Source organism: Anoplolepis gracilipes, chromosome 6 (genome assembly GCF_047496725.1).
Source record: "Anoplolepis gracilipes chromosome 6, ASM4749672v1, whole genome shotgun sequence".
Classification (NCBI taxonomy): Eukaryota; Metazoa; Arthropoda; class Insecta; order Hymenoptera; family Formicidae; genus Anoplolepis; species Anoplolepis gracilipes.
In genome coordinates this window covers 14,923,045-14,943,230 of record NC_132975.1, presented here as the reverse complement: position 1 = coordinate 14,943,230, position 20,186 = coordinate 14,923,045, and the positions used below count along the sequence as shown (strand labels likewise).

The 20,186-nt window shown below is 37.0% G+C and overlaps 4 protein-coding genes across 6 annotated transcripts; 2 read left to right on the top strand and 2 right to left on the bottom strand.

Moving 5' to 3' along the window:
• Nucleotides 1–273: 273 nt before the first annotated feature.
• Sbf (SET domain binding factor) lies at nucleotides 274–10,302 on the top strand. Its single transcript, XM_072894987.1, has 12 exons — nucleotides 274–906; nucleotides 1,123–1,208; nucleotides 1,289–1,576; nucleotides 1,657–1,876; nucleotides 1,969–2,210; nucleotides 2,316–6,619; nucleotides 6,700–6,847; nucleotides 6,965–7,110; nucleotides 7,184–7,410; nucleotides 7,620–7,826; nucleotides 7,925–8,007; nucleotides 8,260–10,302. The coding sequence occupies exons 1-12, from the start codon at nucleotides 807–809 to the stop codon at nucleotides 8,350–8,352; spliced, it is 6,144 nt and encodes a 2,047-aa protein (XP_072751088.1). The 5' UTR covers nucleotides 274–806; the 3' UTR covers nucleotides 8,353–10,302.
• LOC140667259 (zinc finger CCHC-type and RNA-binding motif-containing protein 1) lies at nucleotides 8,414–12,178 on the bottom strand. Its single transcript, XM_072895016.1, has 5 exons — nucleotides 11,973–12,178; nucleotides 11,627–11,832; nucleotides 11,435–11,546; nucleotides 10,893–11,240; nucleotides 8,414–10,750 (listed from the first exon to the last, which is right to left on the bottom strand). Exons 2-5 carry the CDS (start codon nucleotides 11,761–11,763, stop codon nucleotides 10,622–10,624), a joined length of 726 nt encoding a protein of 241 aa, XP_072751117.1. The 5' UTR covers nucleotides 11,764–11,832; nucleotides 11,973–12,178; the 3' UTR covers nucleotides 8,414–10,621.
• Nucleotides 12,179–13,689: 1,511 nt separating this feature from the next.
• Nucleotides 13,690–18,469, bottom strand: Cp190 (centrosome-associated zinc finger protein Cp190). Of its 2 annotated transcripts, none has more exons than XM_072894117.1 (5): nucleotides 18,322–18,469; nucleotides 17,085–17,281; nucleotides 16,877–17,016; nucleotides 16,539–16,784; nucleotides 13,690–16,459 (listed from the first exon to the last, which is right to left on the bottom strand). In XM_072894117.1, exons 2-5 carry the CDS (start codon nucleotides 17,250–17,252, stop codon nucleotides 14,407–14,409), a joined length of 2,607 nt encoding a protein of 868 aa, XP_072750218.1. In that variant the 5' UTR covers nucleotides 17,253–17,281; nucleotides 18,322–18,469; the 3' UTR covers nucleotides 13,690–14,406. The 2 variants fall into 2 exon arrangements, with proteins under 2 accessions (XP_072750218.1, XP_072750217.1); XM_072894116.1 differs by having other exon boundaries at nucleotides 18,335–18,468.
• Nucleotides 18,470–18,672: 203 nt separating this feature from the next.
• On the top strand, nucleotides 18,673–20,168 carry Nd-b16.6 (NADH dehydrogenase (ubiquinone) B16.6 subunit). Of its 2 annotated transcripts, XM_072894119.1 has the most exons (4): nucleotides 18,673–18,878; nucleotides 19,030–19,258; nucleotides 19,373–19,523; nucleotides 19,780–20,168. In XM_072894119.1, exons 2-4 carry the CDS (start codon nucleotides 19,156–19,158, stop codon nucleotides 19,985–19,987), a joined length of 462 nt encoding a protein of 153 aa, XP_072750220.1. In that variant the 5' UTR covers nucleotides 18,673–18,878; nucleotides 19,030–19,155; the 3' UTR covers nucleotides 19,988–20,168. The 2 variants fall into 2 exon arrangements, with proteins under 2 accessions (XP_072750220.1, XP_072750219.1); XM_072894118.1 differs by lacking the exon at nucleotides 18,673–18,878 and having other exon boundaries at nucleotides 18,971–19,258.
• Nucleotides 20,169–20,186: the final 18 nt, after the last annotated feature.

Here is a 20,186-nt window from a genome sequence, read left to right as displayed (position 1 = left end):
TTGGATCGGATCGAACTGCTTTAGCCATTGAGTAAATCTGACATGACGACCGCGTGTATTGTGACAGATATGCGTTGACATGACCGATCATCGGTGACGCGGCATCAATTTCACGTTTCCATAAGCGAATAAATTTAATTGGCGGGCTCTAAGGGTATACGCCAATCGCGTGATTGCGTGAAAAACTGACGTTCGTTGAATACTGGCGCATCCGGCATAGAGAGAGAGAGAGAGAAAAAAAAAAAACAATTCCAAGCGCGTTGTTTCGTCTCTCGTCTTCATTTCGCGTAACCGTGGCGGTGAGTTTCGGCCCTTGGTGTTCGACGCGGATGGATTCAACAAACCCCCAATGTGGCGTTTGAGTTTGGAAGGTTATAAACTGAGGTTACTACGGGGTGTGGCATCGTTATTTTCGGCGGGTCCGCGAAGAGCAGCGAGGGGCGGCGACGCGATGTCGCGTTAAGGGAAACGCGAGAGAGAGCCCGTGGCCGCTGAAAAGGATTCGCAACATTTTCTCGCGAGCACAGTTTTTTTTTCCTCCCTTTGTCTTTCTTTTTTTTTTTTTTTTTTTTTAAACGCGACTTTTCTCCCCGGAGGGTTGTTTGCGATCTCCGGATCTCCTCGCGCGCCGACAGCGCGACGTGAATTACGAGGAGATATGTTTGTGACACTTTCAAATTCGATCCGCGCGACCGCACACCGTTCGACGTAAAGTAGGTGATAAAAGTTATTATTGTGCCAAGCCGCACACGTCGCGAGCCAGGTACGACAGTCCATGAAATCACGTGCAACAAACACGACGTGGGATGTTGAGCGCAACCACCCCCACTCAGCCCCACGAATACACCGAGATGTCTCGGTTAGCCGACTACTTTGTAGTGGTCGGCTACGATCACGAGAAAGAAAGTAAGTCATCGTCGGAAATTGTGTCTGATTTTGACTCCTCATTATGATTTCAGCCAGTGTTCTTCCTCTTCTCTACTCCTTTTACATTTTTTTATTACATTAAAATAAATGACAGTTATACATCAATTTTATCATCATGGAGTTAATAAAAATTAATCACTGTATTATGTGATAAAATTGAAAAAGATATATAACATGTATTGTCATAATTTATAGGGGGTGGTGTAAGTAGCGGAGTTATATTGCAACGATTCCCAGAGAAAGATTGGTCGGATACACCTTTCATTGAAGGAATAGAATGGGTACAAAACAATTTTCCAGAAACAAATTTATTATATTATTTACATATCTATTTACATACGTATTGTGTATTTTTATATAGTTTTGTCAACCGCAAGGATGGGCTTTGTCAACAGAGAGACAAGAGCCACGCTTCTTTGTGTCGATACTGACAGACATCGATGCAAATCGACATTATTGCGCTTGTATGTGCTTCAATGAAACGGTTTCGATCGTGCCAAGTAAACCTGTAGATGAGGAAGAAGATCCCGTAGATGGAGATAGTCGACCCCTGGTCAGGGCGATTCCCGCCATTGCACATCATAGCATTATGTATGCACCCAAATGTCTGGTGCTGGTTTCCAGACTCGATTACATAGAAACATTTAGAGTATGTGAATATTTGTACAATTGCTATCGTCAACTACTACTTGATTTCAATCCGTTAATAACAATCTATTATTCTTATAGAACTGTCTCGGTATCATTTACACGGTATACGTGGAAAATCTTGGCATACCATTAGAGACTTTAGTCGGAAACATATTAGGATGTATTCAAGTACCTCCTGCTGGTGGGCCACAGGTACGATTCAGCATTGGAGCGGGTGATCGCCAGGCGCTTCAGCCACCAATTAGTCCTTCTCTTCCTATAACTCATACTAGTGTAAATTTATTATTTCAACAATTAGGTAAGAATACAGTAATAACAATTAAACTTTTGCAAATGATTCATATACCTCTATCGATGTGAGATTATTGATATGTACAATGTAATTTCTAGGTATTCGTAATGTGCTAGTACTATTTTGTGCCGTCATGACAGAATACAAGATACTTTTTCATTCTGCTAGTTATTCTCGACTGACCGAAGGGTGTCGCGCCCTAACAGCATTGATGTATCCGTTCAGATACTCGCACGTTTACATTCCTCTTTTGCCTGCTGCTTTAGTTGAAATACTCAGCACTCCGACGCCATTTATCATGGGTGTACATAGCTCGTTAAAATACGAAGTTGCGGAACTTGTAAGGAAAATTTTATACATGATCTCCAAAATCTCACGTTTAAATTTTCTCGTCCAACATTCACTATAAATTTTATTTATTTATTTTTTTTTTTTTTCTCTACAGATGGATGTAATAGTAGCAGATCTAGATGGAGGCTCCATAACGGTTCCCGATGGTGTTTCGCTTGCCCTATTACCAGAACCATTGCTCTCTCAGACGCAAGACGCGTTATCTTTGGTGTTACAGCCGGAATTAACATGCGCCGATTACGCTTTTCCTCCCCTCGCTACCAGGGCGCCGCATTCACCCATGCTTGACAAAGAACTCAGAGCAGTGTTTATGAGAACCTTTGCTCAATTGTTGCAAGGATACCGAAGCTGTCTAACGTTGATACGGATACATCCGAAACCGGTTATTACTTTTCACAAAGCGGCATTTTTGGGAGAGAGAGGTCTTACAGACTGCGATTTCACGACGAGGGTCTTGGATTGCATGTTTTTTACGTCTTTCATCGCGGAGAGAGGTCCGCCATGGAGACCATGTGACGTGTGGGATGAGCTATATAGTAATCTGAGTGATCAGTTGAAACAGGAAACGCAAGATCACCGAGTCATTCTGACACATATCCAGGAATTGGCGCAACAATTGTACTTGAATGAGAATCCAAATCCTCAACCGTATGTGCAGAAGATTTTAAAACCACCCGAGGGTGCGTTCGCGAGAATTCATCAACCTCTCTTGCCGCGTATCAATCCCGAGCAGGTTCAAGCGATCATCGATGAGGGTCTCGCGAAGAACAATCTCAAAGTCAGGCTGTCTTCCCTACGACCGGTACAACCTCGCATTGTACCCATGGGTCCACACATTTCGTTTGTTCACGACACTAGACATCTGGTCAGCAATTCTGCTCGTAGATTAGAAGTATTGCGCAATTGCATCAACTGTATATTTGAGAACAAGATCTCGGATGCTCGCAAAACGTTTCCGGCCGTCTTGCGAGCTTTGAAGAGCAAAGCAGCCCGGTTAGCACTCTGCATGGAGCTATCGCAACACGTAGTCGGGAACAAGGCTATGTTGGAACATCAACAGTTCGATCTGGTGGTCCGTCTGATGAATTGTGCATTACAGGATGACTCGTCGATGGACGAGCACGGGGTTGCGGCGGCGCTGTTGCCACTTGCTACCGCGTTCTGTAGGAAACTGTGCACCGGTGTAATCCAATTTGCGTACACTTGCATTCAGGAGCATCCAGTGTGGCAAAATCAACAGTTCTGGGAAGATGCCTTTTACCTGGACGTGCAGAAAGATATTAAGCGCCTGTATCTGCCAGGTGACAATTCGCCTCCTAGACTCATAAACGACAGTATTCTGAGTCCTATTAGTCCGCGCGATGGCAAGGAGTTTCCCTATCGGGATCGATATTCTATCTATCAGGCACAGGAACCATCGGCGCTGGAGATTGCCGCGGATCAAATGCGAATCTGGCCATCTATCGATTCCGAAAAGCAGAAGGAGCTCGTGAACAGTGAGGAGAGTACCATGTATAGCCAGGCGATTCATTACGCCAACAGGATGGTCTATCTGTTGGTGCCATTAGACATCGGCTCGAAAACCCATCGTCAGGATCACATCTACGACGAGGAACGCGCGAGTAACAGTATCACGAATAGCGTGGCGAGTGACAGCGGCGACGCTGAATCCGGATTCGAAGAAACTGATCCAAATGAAACTGGCAGCGCTGTTATACGAATGGTTTCGCGATTCGTTGATCGTGTCTGCACCGAAGGTGGCGTTAGCGCTGAGCACGTGCGATGTCTGCATCAAATGGTCCCAGGAGTCGTTCATATGCACATCGAAACGCTCGAGGCAGTCCATAGGGAGAGCAAGAGGCTGCCGCCAATACAGAAACCAAAAATCCTGACACCCAACATGTTGCCCGGTGAGGAGGTGATAATGGACGGTTTGCGCGTTTACTTGCTACCGGACGGCAGAGAGGAGAGTTCCGCTGGATTGCCCAAGATACCGCCACTCTTGCCGGCCGAGGGTGCCATCTTTCTCACAAATTACAGAATAGTGTTTAAGGGTATACCCTGCGATCCGTTTGCTTGCGAGCAATTGGTCGTACGAGCCTTTCCCGTAACGTCTTTAACCAAGGAAAAACGAGTCGCCGTGCAACATCTTGCGCATCTAGATCAATGTCTTCAGGAAGGTCTACAATTACGTTCCTGCACGTTTCAATTGATAAAACTGGCCTTTGACGAGGAAGTCACGCCCGAAAATATCGATACTCTGAGGAAACTCGTACATAAGGCACGTTATCCGCCGCACATCTTTCATCACTTTGCGTTTAATGGTCATATCCTAGTTACGCAGACGGCGCATCATAAAAATAAGGAGAAGAACGCCACACTGAAAGGTTTCGCGAAAAAGACACTATTGAAGACCGCGCGCAAGGCCGGTTTCAAACCGAAGCAGTCGTCCAAACGACAGAAGTATGTGTTACCGAATATGAATCTCATCAACAGCAACAACAAATACATGACATCGCCCGGACGAATGAGTCTACCGATGACCGACAACAATGATCTCAGTCATGACGATGATCTCAGCGTCGATGACTTCGAGATACCTGGCATGGTGACGCAACCACCGACCGATGCCAAGACCCTTGAACGTTTGTCCGAACGTAGCTATGTTAGGGATTGGTATCGACTAGGTCTTTATTCGAACGGACCGCACAACAATCGTCGCAACGAACCTTTTCGGCTAACCTCGGTAAATTGCGCTTACATGATCTGCCGAAGTTATCCCGCGCTTCTGATCGTGCCCACTTCTGTGTCGGACGAGAGCATCCGACGTTTCTGCAGGCTTCATCGTCACAGTAGAATGCCAGTTGTTACCTGGAGACATCCGCGAACGAAGGCGCTGCTGATCCGGGGTGCGGGTTATCACGGGAAAGGCGTGATGGGCATGTTGAAAGCTCATCCAACCTCCAGCAGTAACCTCAAGACTACGTCCTCGGAGACCACCTCCTCTTTAGAACAAGAGAAGTATATGATGGCCCTCGTCGCTGCGACGCCGCTCTCCGTACTGCGACAAGGTTCCGCTTGGGGCATGTCCGACAGCTCTTTGAGTATAGACTCGCTGTTGCTGGCGGCAGAAGATCGCAATGCCACCCCTGAGCAGTCGCGTCGTAATCCGTTTAACAAACCCCTCAGTACTTTCAGTTCGTCGGGCGGCAAAGGTCCTAAGAACTTTGGTCGATGGGGCTCTTTAAAGGACAAGAGGCATAACTCGCAAGCTTCCCTGACTTCCGTCCATCATCAGCGCGGAACTGTTCGACATTCCGCGGATTCTGACAGTGGCACGGAATGTGTTCACACGTTTCAGCGCGCGGCTCTTTATATTCTGGGCGAGAAGGCGCACATGAAGGGCGTGAAAGCGGAATCTACTCCCAAGACAGATTTCATTCCAGTGGAATACTATGACGTGAGGCATACTAAGGCGGCATTTAAAAAACTAATGCGAGCGTGCGTACCAAGCTCGCCAAACGTGGAACCCGATCAGAGCTTCTACAGGCTGATCGAGAGCTCGGAATGGTTGCAACAATTGCAAAATCTGATGCAACTGGCAGGTGCAGTTATTGATCTTATGGACATGCAAGGTTCATCGGTGGCCGTCTGTTTGGAGGATGGCTGGGACACCACGACTACCGTTTGCTCCGTGGCGCAGGTATGCCTAGATCCACATTATCGTACGATCGACGGCTTCAGGATCCTGATCGAAAAGGAATGGCTTGGATTCGGACACAGATTCGGCCACAGGAGCAATCTTGCCGCGAACTCGCAAACGACAAATTTCACACCCACATTCCTACAGTTTCTCGATATAGTGCATCAAATACAGAAACAATTTCCATTGGCCTTCGAATTCAACGAATATTATCTTAAATTCTTGGCTTATCACTCGGTGTCTTGTCGCTTCCGTACGTTCCTGCTAGACTGTGAATTTGACCGAGTCGAATGCGGTATCACCGCCATCGAAGATAAAAGAGGTTCCCTCACGAGTCATCACAAAGGTGTAGACACCGGCAGCGATGACGATACGATTTATCCTGGCGGTAGACTAGCGGGAACTGGCAACACTGGTTGCAATCTTGGGCAGAGTATATTCGATTACGTGGAGAAGCAGCATGCGAGATGCCCACTCTTTTACAATTTCATGTACACGCCCAACACGGAGAATCCTATTCTGCGACCGGTCTCACATTTACCGAGCCTCGACATTTGGCAATTCTACCTGGAAGAGGAACTGGCACATGGCCCAGCGTACGATCTCGAAGTGTTGCAGCAGGATTCCCAACAGGAGGAAGAGGCCGAGGCTGCGGATGGCGTGGTGAAGAGCAATCGTAAAGTAGTCACTCAAGGGTGAGCGAATCAATTTTAAATGCCGCATTTTAGCATTTTGTACGTAAAAAAAATGGCACTAATACACACGTCGTTTCTAGGTACGACGGAGTCAGTGCAATGGTGCCCGATCAGTTTTCGCATCTCTTGGAGGAGATTCACAAATTGGAGACCGAGTTGGGTCATCTACCGCAAAAATGGAAAGTACTTTGGGATAAACTCGAATTGCCGAATACCGACTCACTTGCCGTAAGTATAACTACGGATATAAATCAAAAGTATGGATATAGATATAGAAAAGTTTAGATGAATTTTAATTCTTGTTGAATTTCATACTAAATTATGTCTTTTCTTTTTTTTCTGTAGCGACATGCGTCGTTCAGTACAGCATTAGTACGATACCACGGTCGATTGATTCATAAACGTTCCACCCTGGAATTACTGTTACGCGGTAAACTTGCTGGTGGAAATACCACTGGGAACGAAGGCTCCGTATACGCGCATCCACACAGGTATTGATCGCAATCCTTATCTCTGAAATAAATAAACTAACCGAATGCAAATCACATTTTACGTTTCTCAAAGGTTCGAACGATTGGATTCGGCGACGCCGACTCATTGTGATGCGTGCTCCGGCGTACTATGGGGTCCCGTAAAGGCTGGATTAAGATGTATTGATTGCGGTCATGTGTGTCACGATAAATGCGCGGATGCTGTGCCAAAGAATTGCACAAAGTATAAGGTTGTGACGGATAATCTCCAAACTCATACGCTCACGAGAAGCGGTGGTGATAACGGAAGCGTAAACTCAAGTATGCTTTTTATTAAATTAGATCAAATTATCTTACTAGTAAATTATATTATATTATATTAGTAAATAAATAATATTTTTATTAATAAGTTTTATTAGATTAAGATTAAATAAGTTTCCTTCTGCATATAATCTTTGCAGTTACAAATCATTATTGTCTCTCTAAATTCTGTCCATATTAATGTAATTTTTTTTTTATTTTGCTTGCAGGTGTAACAACTATACAAACCAGCTCTCAACAATATTATGAACAATTTTCAAGCAATGTGGCCGAAAATAGAACGCATGAGGGCTATCTTTACAAACGAGGAGCTTTATTAAAGGGCTGGAAGCAAAGATGGTTTGTATTGGATTCTATAAAACATCAGTTGAGGTATTATGACGCAGTGGAGGATTCACATTGTAAAGGATATATAGGTATGTATAATCGAATATGCAAATGGTGTGACAGAGGAAAGAAAAGTTTAATGAAATATATATTATATAAAATCAAATTGCACAAAATCGTATTACAGATTTGGCCGAGGTGGTATCTGTTACTCCAGCTGCGCCGATGCCCGGACCACCAAAGAAAACAGATGATAAATCCTTCTTTGATGTAAGTATTTTTATTTTAATAAAAAAAATGTATGCGATCTAATATTACAAAATAAATTAATTGACTCTTCAAGTATATCAAGTATAAATAATTTCGAATAAATTAAGTTACAAAATGCAAATTTTATACTGATTCTTGTACTTTTAAATGTTGCAAAGTTAATTTACTATAGCTATTATATTCTTTAAATATAATTTCTGCTATATTGCACGATGTGTACGTACAAGCACGATAAAATTGTTTTCTTTACAGCTTCGTACAAACAGACGGACATATAACTTTTGCGCCGCTGACGCAACCACGGCGCAGGAATGGATTGAAAAGGTTCAAGCGTGCTTGCAATAATAATATCGCAGCGCGCTCGATTATATAGTACTAATTAATAAAATTCTGAATGTGACTGACATAGAGGGTAAAAACAGATTTTAATTTTGTTACATATACTTGTTACATAGTCTAATTTTTGTGTATGCGTCATAGACTGCAGTAATCTTGCTTTAAGTATTTTAAAACGCAAACTCTCGTTGGACTGAAAAATAGTATCATAAATTTCAATGTGATACATTCATATCCTTGATATAGGATTAGTATATGAATATAATGTATATTGTAATTATGTCGCGTTAAAGTTTTTATTCATTCAGCTGGAAGAGAAGAGATCGCTAATGCCTGAAATCTTTTTTATTTTGTTTAATATATTTTCTAACGTTTAAATTATATATAATGAAATATAAAGCATTTTGAGCTCATATATAATAAATTGTGTGCATATCTATTTAAATATATATACAGAAAGTCTCAGGGTTATCATAGTTTCTGTGAATTCTTTGAGCAAATTAGAATTGGCTTTATTTCCTTAAATAAAAGTATTCAAACTTTATTAATAACTTATAGAGTTATATCACGACGAAATAGAAAAGGGAAAACATTTGTCGTGAAGAATTTAGAATTTATGAATAAATCTTTGTCTGTCACATAAGCTTGGAGTTAGATATGTCTTCTCAAAACAAAAATTTTTTTTTATTTAGAGGCTATAAATCCTTATGTAGAGCTTTTACACGTACTTCCACTGTAAAAGCTATACATATCGAGATGTACATTTTATACTTTTGCATTGTAAAATATATTGTACTTTATTTCATGTGTTGAAAATTTGTTTCGATAAAATAATTCAGAAAATACAATGTGTCAGTGCAACAATACAATTCACATATATAAGTGCAATACAATTTCTTCAATGCTCATCATAAATATATATATATATATATATATATATATTTTCTGTTGTTAGTAAATATAATGATTAATTTTGTTAGTTTACTTCTAAACCATGAAATCAGTATGGTTACACTACATTCGTTATGTCACCAACCACTATCAACAAGTATTACACAGAGTAAAGTTTAAAATACAATTCATTGAAACAAACAGCCATGATAAAAGTTAATAACTAATAAATATTATATAAGCAAATGAAATAATATCTAACGTTATAATACCTAACGTTATAATCATACAAAAGAATATAGTGTTTATTTTTATATTTTATGAAAAGAAATATGATTTTAATGGTCAATGGTCATAATTTTATCACATCATAATGGGCTGACAAATTTATTTATTTCACCTTGTATCACTTGTGCATAATCAAATTAGTAAAAGAAATATTCATTATATTATTATGACGACATATTTCCTCAAATGTATTATTTTGCGTTATCTTTGTCATTTCTCAGAAAAATTATCTTTAAAAGACATCTTATTTGATGAAGAAAAAGTATTTCCATATAATAATATACAATATTATATCATTATTATATATGTATATACTATATTTATATAAATATTTAATTATTGTATTTTTTTATCGATTTTATTCTAACAATTTAATTTAAATATTGCATTACCAAGATAATCAATATTAAAATTTAAAAGACAGGTAACATAAAGTAATATGTAAAATACATGTTAATTTACTTAACCTTAGTACATGATGATAAATATTAAATATTTAAAAACGACGTAAAAATATAAAAATAATTGCAGTAAATGCGCTATTGTAATTAATATTGTTATTCGATAGTTTGTGCAATCTCATTTGTTAAAGTGTTAAACTCAAAGCTTATATGAAAAAAATTCTGTCTCTAAATATGTTAAAACTATTTGATTAATACTTCTGCCATTGCTGACAGTAAAATTAAATCAATAAGAACAAATCTGAACTATCTTTTACTATAGTTCTTGAACTTTAAACCTCAGGAACAAGACTGATATTAATAAATTAATTAAATTAACTATCCCAAATCCTACTTATTATTAATATAATAAACATACATTAAATAGTTGAATTTCAAATCGAGTAAAATCGAGAAAATAACAATAAATTTTAAGATATATGTAAATAATAAGTAAAAATCGACCAAAAGCATAATTTAAACATTTTATATCACGAGTTTTAAATATTAATTCCTCTGAATTTTTTTTAAACCAATAGATAAAGATGTAACTCACTAAATCTTAGAATCATTACTTGTAGTAATTTACAGTAATCATTTTCAATGTGATATAATTTATAATATTTTCGATATTATATACAATATCATTGACATGTATATTATTCACTGAAAGACTCTTCGTCGCTAAAATAGTGATGTTTTTTATAACGTTTTCTTGGTACAGTAAAGCTTTCTTTTCTATTACATTCGTCTATTGTTTGTCTATGTTCCAATTCACTCTGTCTTTGCTGAAATCATTAAATAACATATCAATGAAATATTAACTTTTTTTCTTATTCTATAAAAATTTTCTTTCTCACTTATTTAAAATTTAAATTTTATTTTTTTTTTGCAATTTTTAATTAAAATTTAAAAATTATGACTGCATACCTCGAATGCAATGACAGCGCTTAGTGTTTCAGGCTCCTCTTCCGTATCGTCATAGACATCGTCGACTTCATTAGCGTTGTGCCTTGGTCTTTTTGGTGATTCATCACTATCAGTATCGAGATAACTGGTATCACATTTTTCTTGTTTTATATTTTTCTTTCGTATCTTAACTCTCTTTGGTGGTGGTTTTCTGGGACCTAACGTATTGTTACTGCAGCAATAGGATAAATGTCCTTCTTGCCCACATTCGTAGCACTGGGATTTGTCTGGATAATCTCTGCGACGTATGAATTCAGTACTACGACCATTGTCAACAGCTATGGAACTTTTAACAGTGCGACCAAGTATCTAATATAGTTGAGAGAAAAGAAGATATATAAAGTGAATGTTAATAATATATAGATGGTTTCCATTGATGTAAAAGTTAATCATAATTTAATTCTCTAATGTACTAGATAAATAATCAAAACAATAATTATATAAAATAACAAAGATAAATGGTATTAAATAATTTAATATATGGAAAAAATTTAAATCTTTACCTCTCTGTTATTGAGGGCTTTTGCACAGGATACGGCATCTTCTACTTTAAGGAATAACACAAAAGCGACACCGCGGCTACGTCGCGTTACTTTGTCTTTCAATATTGTTACTCTTAAAATATAAACAACGGTAAATTAATACACATTCACAAAATAAATTACAAGATATTTATGGCTATAACGTGTACTCACTTGACAATTTTCCCATAACAGTTTAACAGCTGATGTATGTCATTGTTGGTTAAAGAAAACGGTAAATTCGACACGTAAACAGTGGATTTACTTGGTGCGATATGACCACTCATGTTTTCAATTCTATCAAATTTCATACAATATTTATTTCATATAACAAGATCTTATGCTTCCAGCAAAAACATTAAGGTTAGAATACCTCTAACCTAGAAGTTAAGAGGAGTTAAGAGGAGCAACAAAAAAATATTTGTCAATATATGTATATACATATATAAAACTAAATTTTATATACACAATACAATACATTTAAATGTTCAATACAGATATTTTATGTTTGTTTATTTACATTTTTATATAACATGATACGACCGTGCAAAATTTACTGTAAAACTGTTTTTCATTTAAAACCTGAGATTTGTTTTTTATTCCTACATTAGAGGTTGAAAACACAATTGACTGCACGCTGAACTAAATTAGAATTTATCTTTTTCTTTCCACATTGGAAATTGAAAGAAGAAATATAAACTTTAATGCAAGCAGTTCAATTAAAAAGAACGTACTAATGAATGAAAATAGAAAACGGAAAATTTATTTTATTAATTATATTATATTAATTATCTTTTTCCTTTTGTGCAAATAAATTCGCTGATAAGTTTCCAGCTTGTTTTTTCTTTTTTTTTATTTTAATTGATAGTGTTTAACTGACAAAAATATTGGAGAATAAATTATGAGTTTTTCTACAATTTTAATTAAATATGTAATCAAAATTATAATAACATATATATTAAATTAAAAATTATTAATTGAAATGAAATAAAAAATTATCATTAAAATTATAAATTATTATTATATCATTATTATTTCATTATTTAATTTAATTATTTTCATTTATTTATTTTCAAACTGATGAAATGCAAAATATGAAAGTTTGATTTTCTTGTGCGCAATTATGATACCTACATTTGTATAAGTATTCAATACAAATAACAGTAAAAATAACAAGATAGTTTTTAATATATCAATATTAATGCATATTTAATCAAATTTGCTCTAAAAATTAAAAGCATTACATATAATTTTACATTGCTTTTGATAAAAGAGCTATTGCTTTTGTTTTTTTTTTTTTCAAGAATAGAATATAATAAAATAGAAGAATAGTATTTATTGCAAATATCTTCTACATTTTATTAAAAAGAGAAAATTATTTTATTGTATATGCGTCTGAATGGCTATATTCCTGACAATTACAATACAATGTGTGAATATAGTACGGATCATTCGGTTCATATTTGCTAAATCCCCATAATTATTTTATCATCACCGAAAGTAGACGTGGTCATGTGTAGTTTCAGATGGCCATAAAATGGTATATATGTGACGCTAGTGCACAACGTGGAAAAATAAGCGTTGTATGAAAAATGGCACTGTGCCTCTATCAGGCTTCTCTCTATATAATTATATATATTATAATAAAGCTATCATTATACCCCCTCACGGAAAGAAATAATATATTTACATTTCAATATCAAATTAAACCAATAAAATTTATTGATTTGTTGCATCTGCGGCCGATATATTTATTTTATTTATTTTTTTTTATGGAACCCATAGTTATTACATCTAAGCATGAGTCTATTGTCTGTCAAGCAGTGGCGTAGCTAGACTTAGGTTTTGGATGGGCTAAAAATATTTCTATGGCTGGAATGCATAGACTTTTCTCAAAAAAAATCACTGAGACTTGAAATCTTTGGGGAGGGGGGGGGCTCGAGCCCCTATAGCCCCCCTCCCCTGGCTACGCCACTGCTGTCAAGAACGGTCAAGTGTCACGTGGAGCAGTGACATTATTCACACGTATGTACGCAGAAAGGTTCAACTGATGAGATTTGTTTCATGACCTTTCCTCACTGGGTCACTGATTCAGTTCAATGCATGAATAAAAAACAAACCTTTACTTTTACATTTGCATTACATATAAGCCTTTGCCTTGTATTGAAATTAAGATTTATCATTTATCATATTGTAAGAGGCAGAGCTTGGAAGGAACATTTATTTTCAAAAGTTATTTTCTATGCGATATATTTTCATTTTGCAGAACAGTATTAATCTACGAGATTGGTCAGTGATATGCTTTGGCATATACTGTGAATTTTCACGAAATTAATCTACATTCTTAATTAATAAGTGTAACATATATATTTTTAAGATCTATATATTTAAGCAGATATAAATGTTCTTATAATAAAAAAAAAAATTTTTCGATTTAAACACTATAAATCCTTATGTAGTGCTTTTACAAGTGCTTTCGCAGTAAGGTCTATACATGTTCAGATGTACGTTTTGTATTTTTGCATCATTTGTAAAATATATTATACTTTGCTTCACGTATTGGAAGTTTGCTTCAATAAAATAATCGAGAAAATACAATGTGTCGGTGATAGAATTCACATATACAAGCATGGTACAATTTTTTCAATACTCATATATATATATACATATATATATATATATATATATATATATATAGTATATAAAATATATATAATCGCTGTTGCTAGTAAATTAAATATAATAACATAATTAATTTTGTCGATTTACGGTTAAATCGCGAAAATAGCATGGCTACACTACATTCACATTCGTCATGTCACCACTATCAACAAGCATTACACAAAGTAAAGTATAAAATAAAATTCATTGAAACGTTTAATTAGAAAATAGCCATAATAAAAGTTAATAACGTATTATATAAGCAAATAAAATAATATCCAACATTATAATATTCATGACTCTGTCGTTTCGGCGCTATCCTCGTCCCATTCAGTGGCAAAGCTTTGCATTTTCTTGCGCTGTTTATCAGTTATCTCTTCCATATCTTCTTCCCCTTCGACGTGTTCTTCCTCGATAATCATAACGGCTCCTTGACTCTCATCCATACTGTTACTCTGTTCGCTGCATTGCTCCTCATCGTATTCTACTATTTCTGTTTGTTCCTCGACATATTGTATCACTTCCTCGACCTGATTATCAACACAATCCTCCAACATATTTTGAGTCATCTCTTCTTCCTCTTCCTCCATAACCTCTTCGACCTCTTCGACCTCTTCAACCTCTTCGACCTCTTCGACCACTTCCTCGACTATTTCCTCAGCTTCTTGTGTAACTTCAGCAGGCTGATAATTCTCGTAAGATCGATGATCGGTCTCCTCGGCGCCGTGAATGTATACGATCATCCCATCGTCTGTACCCTGCATCACTATCTGTTCATTATCAGCGATATCTAACTGTTGCGGTTGCTGATGATGATCGTTTTCGACATGCTGATAATTTTCATCGTTATTCACTAGCATAATCATATGCTGACCCTCTAATTCATGCTCGTTATAGGTAATATTATGCGTTATGTCGTCTAACATGTCCGGCACGATGTACTGAGTGTCATTTGTAGTCTTTACCATCGCTACGGTTTCCTCCTCTTGCGTGTCCACAGTGGCATCCGTATCATCTCCAACACCAAGAGAAGCAGCTATACCGCTGGCAACATGGCTGAGAGCCTCTGCTTCGGATGACGGTTCCAGTGAGATGGTCGGAGTGGACGGTGCGGACTCACTAGTATCTCTATGTAACTCCTTGTGCGCGCAGTCTAAATGTACTTGCAAGTTTGTCAACCGCACAAACACCTTGCCGCAATATGGACAACGATGGCCTTTTGTCTCCTTACCGTCTGCCATACCTCCATGCCCGCTATTTAATTCGTGTGTAGTAAGCTCGGTGATGCTCTTGAATGACTGATTGCACTGGCCGCATTGGATATCCTCGGAAGGCAGAGCGTGATGTCGGGTAGCTGGCCGATGATTGTGATTTATTTGATGACGCACCAGCAAAGTCTCCGAGAGAGCGACATACGAACAGGCCTGGCATTTTGGGAAACACATGCTCTTAGGTGGCGGTACATTGTGCTTGGTGTAAAGATGATACATTAGAATATTGCGCTTAGTCGCTTTGTAGCCGCAATGTTCGCAAACTCTTGGATCGAACTTCTCCTCATGCACATCCTGCATGTGTCTTCTGTACATGTAATAATTCGTGTACTCCTCATCCAAATCGCATTTATTGCATTTCCACGGACCTGTTTCGCCATCAATATTGCCGTTGCACTTGGAATCATTCTCGTCGCCATTATTGGACAATAAGTGATCAGATTTCAAAACTACGTAAGATACTTTAGTTTTGCACGCATTGCTGTCGGAAGATTTTGTTTCCTTCTGCATAATCTTTAAGCGAATATTCTTATTGTTCTTAACTAAATGCGGATACTTTTTTAATACTTCCCTAATAATCTTTGCATGATTATTGATGGAATCGTCGGGGCTTGAGCGAAGATTTGACTTAGGCTTCTCCACATTTTCCTTTTCTTCTAGATCAAAACGCACTCGCTTGGACTGTCCTTCTGAAGACTTCTGATAACTCTTCGATATACTCCAATCATCATCCGAATTTGTGTCTCTTGGACTTTTCTCATTTCCTTGATGCTCTTCGTCTTCGTCTTCAGTTGTATCATTTTTACTGTCCCTGTCCGGAGAACGTTTACGAGAAGCACTTCCTTTTTTATATGCATCCGATGCTTGAACGATAGGCTTTGTATTATACGTAATGTCATCGAATGAAGAAAATACTCCCAGAGCAATATCATCTGCTTCCGGAAGGTCGAATCTGGATGGACCGGGAGTTGTCTCTTGAGGTTTGTGCATTGAAGATGTGCCGTGGAATGTTCGTACTTCGTAATTCATCGCAGGTATAGATGGATCGTCCAGCTTTCTCTTCCAAATTGGAAGTCTTTAATAATAATAAATTATTAATATTTTAACATAATAATTAAAAATGTGCTTGAAACATTACATCATAGAATACATACTTTCTGCCTGGCAACGGTTGTCCAGATAAGGTTGACATAGAGCTAATGACCGGTTTTGGAGTTGATGGTTTCGAGACGGTTATCGGTGATCGCGTGGGTGTCTTTGGCGCATCGGTCTGTAAATTGCTCGTGTTGAATTGAGCATCAAGCAATTTTGTTAGTACTGTCATATTCATTTTTTGCGCCGTACGATACAAAGCGTGTTGTTCTGATGTCCAGTATTCCAATTGTCCAGTGTACATAAAGCTGCATATATAAGTATAATCATATATATGTATATATATATATATATATAATAGATAAGAATGTTTCAACGATGAATATTAAGATATACGGACCTTATAATAGATTTAACACACTCGTAAGGCATGTCTGAAGGCATAGTAATTATACCATTAAAATTTTCATCCTTTTCTCTCTGCTGCTGTTCAAGTTGCATAAAATAGTCTGTACATGTTGCCACTACAAGTTGATGAGCCTGCAGAGATTACTATTTATTATATATTCAGAATTAAGCATCAAAAGCACCATATATATTATTTATACCTGTACAATAATATCACTTGTAGGAAATCTAATTTTAAGATCAAGAAATTGTTCGTCGGAGTAAAGCTGTTGTACTCGCTGGAGAAAAAATGATCCCCAATTATCCACCTTAACTTGCTTTAAGCCACGCGAAGGAGGTGACTTTTCTTGAATTATTCCTGACTCCATTATAAAGTATTTGATAAAAATATCAATACCTGATTAACATAATAAAAATTATATAGACAAATATTCAAACACTATTTAAGCTATTCTACTTTCTGGATTATTATACTAATTACAGAAAAAATTACAGAAAAAAAGAGTCTCATTAAAAAGTATTAAAAACTATTTGGAATATTTCATATATTATCTAATAAACTAAAGAAATATGATCTGGATAAGTAATTTATATCAATTACTAATTATTTTAGCTATAATCTTTATACTTTATTCTTGCAAACATTAAAAATATATATGTATTATAATATATAGATTTATAAAACATGTATGTATATATATATATACATTATATATATTAATGTGACAGCAAAGCATCACAATAGTAATAGTACGAGATACTTGGATAAAATAATTACATTGGTACTATAATTATGATAACTACATAATAATTATGATTTAGTATTATGCGAGTACATTGCACAACAATCGGAAAAATTAGAACAATATAATAATAATCTTAACATGATTTTATAAATAAAATGTGTGTATGTGAGAGTGTGAGTGTGTGGATACAGCAGCAAGTCTAATCCTCTCAGTTTTAAGAATCGCAAAATAGGTTGAAAAATTCCATCAATACGTCGTACGGCCGCTCTATCCTCATTTAATCAAGGACAGTAAGGGCCGCATAATGTGACTGGTAACACATTTCGTCCCGCGTTTTGCGATACTTCACGTAACACATCATCAACGCGCGCGCGTTTCGTGTCACACGAGGATAAAAAAAAAAGGAAAAAAAAACACGCGACGTAGCTTCCTCGTGTTTTTTGCGCAAGGAACGAGATATTGTAAGGAAAGAGTCGAGGATATAGCGGAAGGATCGAAACGCGGGGGACTCGATCTCGGGGCGACATTATAATCGCGTGCCACATCCTCCCGGCGGCCCGGAGGAAGACGCTGGTCGCGTCCACCGCGTCCTCTTCGAGCCGATCGCGACCAGCGTTGTCCGGCTCCGCGACCGATCCGCTTCGGGCTTTCGCGTATAAACGCGAATCGAAAATACTCCTATTGCACTTACACAAGTTGCATACCTATTCGCAGCAGGCCCTCAATATTTTCCGTTCAGCACCATCTCTTACGAATTTTCTCAGTATGCAATCGACAGCAAGCATCCCACTATGTGTCGTGACTCACAGATGGAGCTGTTCGCGTTCGATTCGCCTGAAGGTACTGATTTGACAAGAGCGCGCACGCCACGTGGCGTCGCGAACCTTTCGACGGACTCGATTGGTTACGATTGGACTTTATTGAGATCTAAAATCAAAGATACATTTCCTGATTTGTCCATATTGTGGACTTTACCTAAACTATATCTAAAAAATGTAAAAGGCGATTAAAAGTCATTTAAGAGGAAAAATCATCTTTGTATTATTTTCTATTGCTTTTTCTCGCGACATTTTTATGTCAGTTCTGCAAAACTTTTTAGTGATTAAATTCTAAACACTCCAAATAGGCGAAATTAATTTCGTACATTGATAAGGAGGAATGAATAGATTCGTTGCGTGATAAATTTGACAAATCATTTTTAATCGCCCTTTTCGCTGCATTTATTCGCCATTTGTCAGTTCTTTTCTGGTAGGAAGACTTTATAATCGTTTATCATATTTTGGCAGCATCCATTACTTCACTTTGTATTAAATATATATGTATATATACTTATATATATACACACACACACACATACACACATTACGATTAGTGTTGTATGTATTACTACACGTTACAGAACGAGGGTGGCGTTACGTATGATGGACAAATATTTTTGAGTCTCTTTCACTTGTGACATTTAATCAAGTGATGTTCTAATTAACAATTCAAGTAACACTACCGCAGGAGGAAATACTGACACAGGATGGACGCAGCTACGACGACTAAAAGAACGCAGGACCTACCACCGAAGGGAGGCTATGGCCCTATCCAAACGGAACGAATTAAAATGCGCACTGTTCTTGGCGGTAAAACACGACAGATTTATCAATTATCAATATAAGTTTATTCGTCGGGTCGTTAAATAGGTTAAACAGTAGCCTGCAACGTTATGTAATAATGTTTTCATTGTAACTTTGCAGCAAAGAGTACACTTGGGATTTTCTTTGCTACCACAGTTGCTGGATTTTACGCCTACTATCTAAATTACAAGTTGATAAAACGAAACCAGATTGAGATGAGAAGCGCACGTCTGGCTATATGGCCAGCACTGATAGCGGAACGAGATAGAGCGTAAGGGTCACATATATCATATATTCATAGTCTGTTATATTTAAGAACTAGTTAAGTAATGTCTGAAAATATTATACAGTCATTTCATTGACTGGATGAAATCTTAATTAAAGTTATACTTGAGATGACCTTAAATATAATAATATTAATTATATATATGTACTTTAGTCCTGTCATTATCGTTAGTGAAATCAAATGACAGGTCTTAAGTAACTTTGAGTTTTAGGATGTTTAATAATTATTTTCTCTTTTATAGTGTCTTGAGACAAATGAGACGCAATAGAGATGAAGAGGCAGAGTTAATGAAGAATGTCGAGGGTTGGGAGGTTGGTACATATTATGGAGAACCGATATACTTCCTAGATGATGAAAATCAATATAGGGAACCTCTCTTCTCTGAACATTTTGCACATGCTGATCCAGACAAGGTCGCCGAACGTTCTTGTCGTCATTTTATGACATAAAAGTATCGTTAATATTTGGGATTTATGCAGGTTTTAGCAGGTTGGCTTATAAATTATAAACCCAACAAAATCTGCATAAATGTAGTCTGTTTACAATAATAAGTGTAATTATATCATGAGTCGTAAATTATTATGAGTAACATTTTAAATATTTACAGGCTAAAATAAAATCATTCTGTAATATTTTTGTATATAAATA

Coding starts and splice junctions, on each gene's coding strand:
- Cp190 (XM_072894117.1), bottom strand. CDS start 17,252: ATGGAGTCAGGAATAATTCAAGAAAAGTCACCTCCTTCGCGTGGCTTA. Junction 17,017..17,084: donor CAAGTGATATTATTGTACAG/GTATAAATAATA, acceptor TAATCTCTGCAG/GCTCATCAACTTGTAGTGGC. Junction 16,785..16,876: donor TGTGTTAAATCTATTATAAG/GTCCGTATATCT, acceptor TTATATATGCAG/CTTTATGTACACTGGACAAT.
- Sbf (XM_072894987.1), top strand. CDS start 807: ATGTTGAGCGCAACCACCCCCACTCAGCCCCACGAATACACCGAGATG. Junction 907..1,122: donor CTACGATCACGAGAAAGAAA/GTAAGTCATCGT, acceptor CATAATTTATAG/GGGGTGGTGTAAGTAGCGGA. Junction 2,211..2,315: donor AATACGAAGTTGCGGAACTT/GTAAGGAAAATT, acceptor TTTTCTCTACAG/ATGGATGTAATAGTAGCAGA.
- Nd-b16.6 (XM_072894119.1), top strand. CDS start 19,156: ATGGACGCAGCTACGACGACTAAAAGAACGCAGGACCTACCACCGAAG. Junction 19,259..19,372: donor AATGCGCACTGTTCTTGGCG/GTAAAACACGAC, acceptor GTAACTTTGCAG/CAAAGAGTACACTTGGGATT. Junction 19,524..19,779: donor ATAGCGGAACGAGATAGAGC/GTAAGGGTCACA, acceptor TCTCTTTTATAG/TGTCTTGAGACAAATGAGAC.
- LOC140667259 (XM_072895016.1), bottom strand. CDS start 11,763: ATGAAATTTGATAGAATTGAAAACATGAGTGGTCATATCGCACCAAGT. Junction 11,241..11,434: donor AAGCCCTCAATAACAGAGAG/GTAAAGATTTAA, acceptor CAACTATATTAG/ATACTTGGTCGCACTGTTAA. Junction 10,751..10,892: donor GCGCTGTCATTGCATTCGAG/GTATGCAGTCAT, acceptor TAATGATTTCAG/CAAAGACAGAGTGAATTGGA.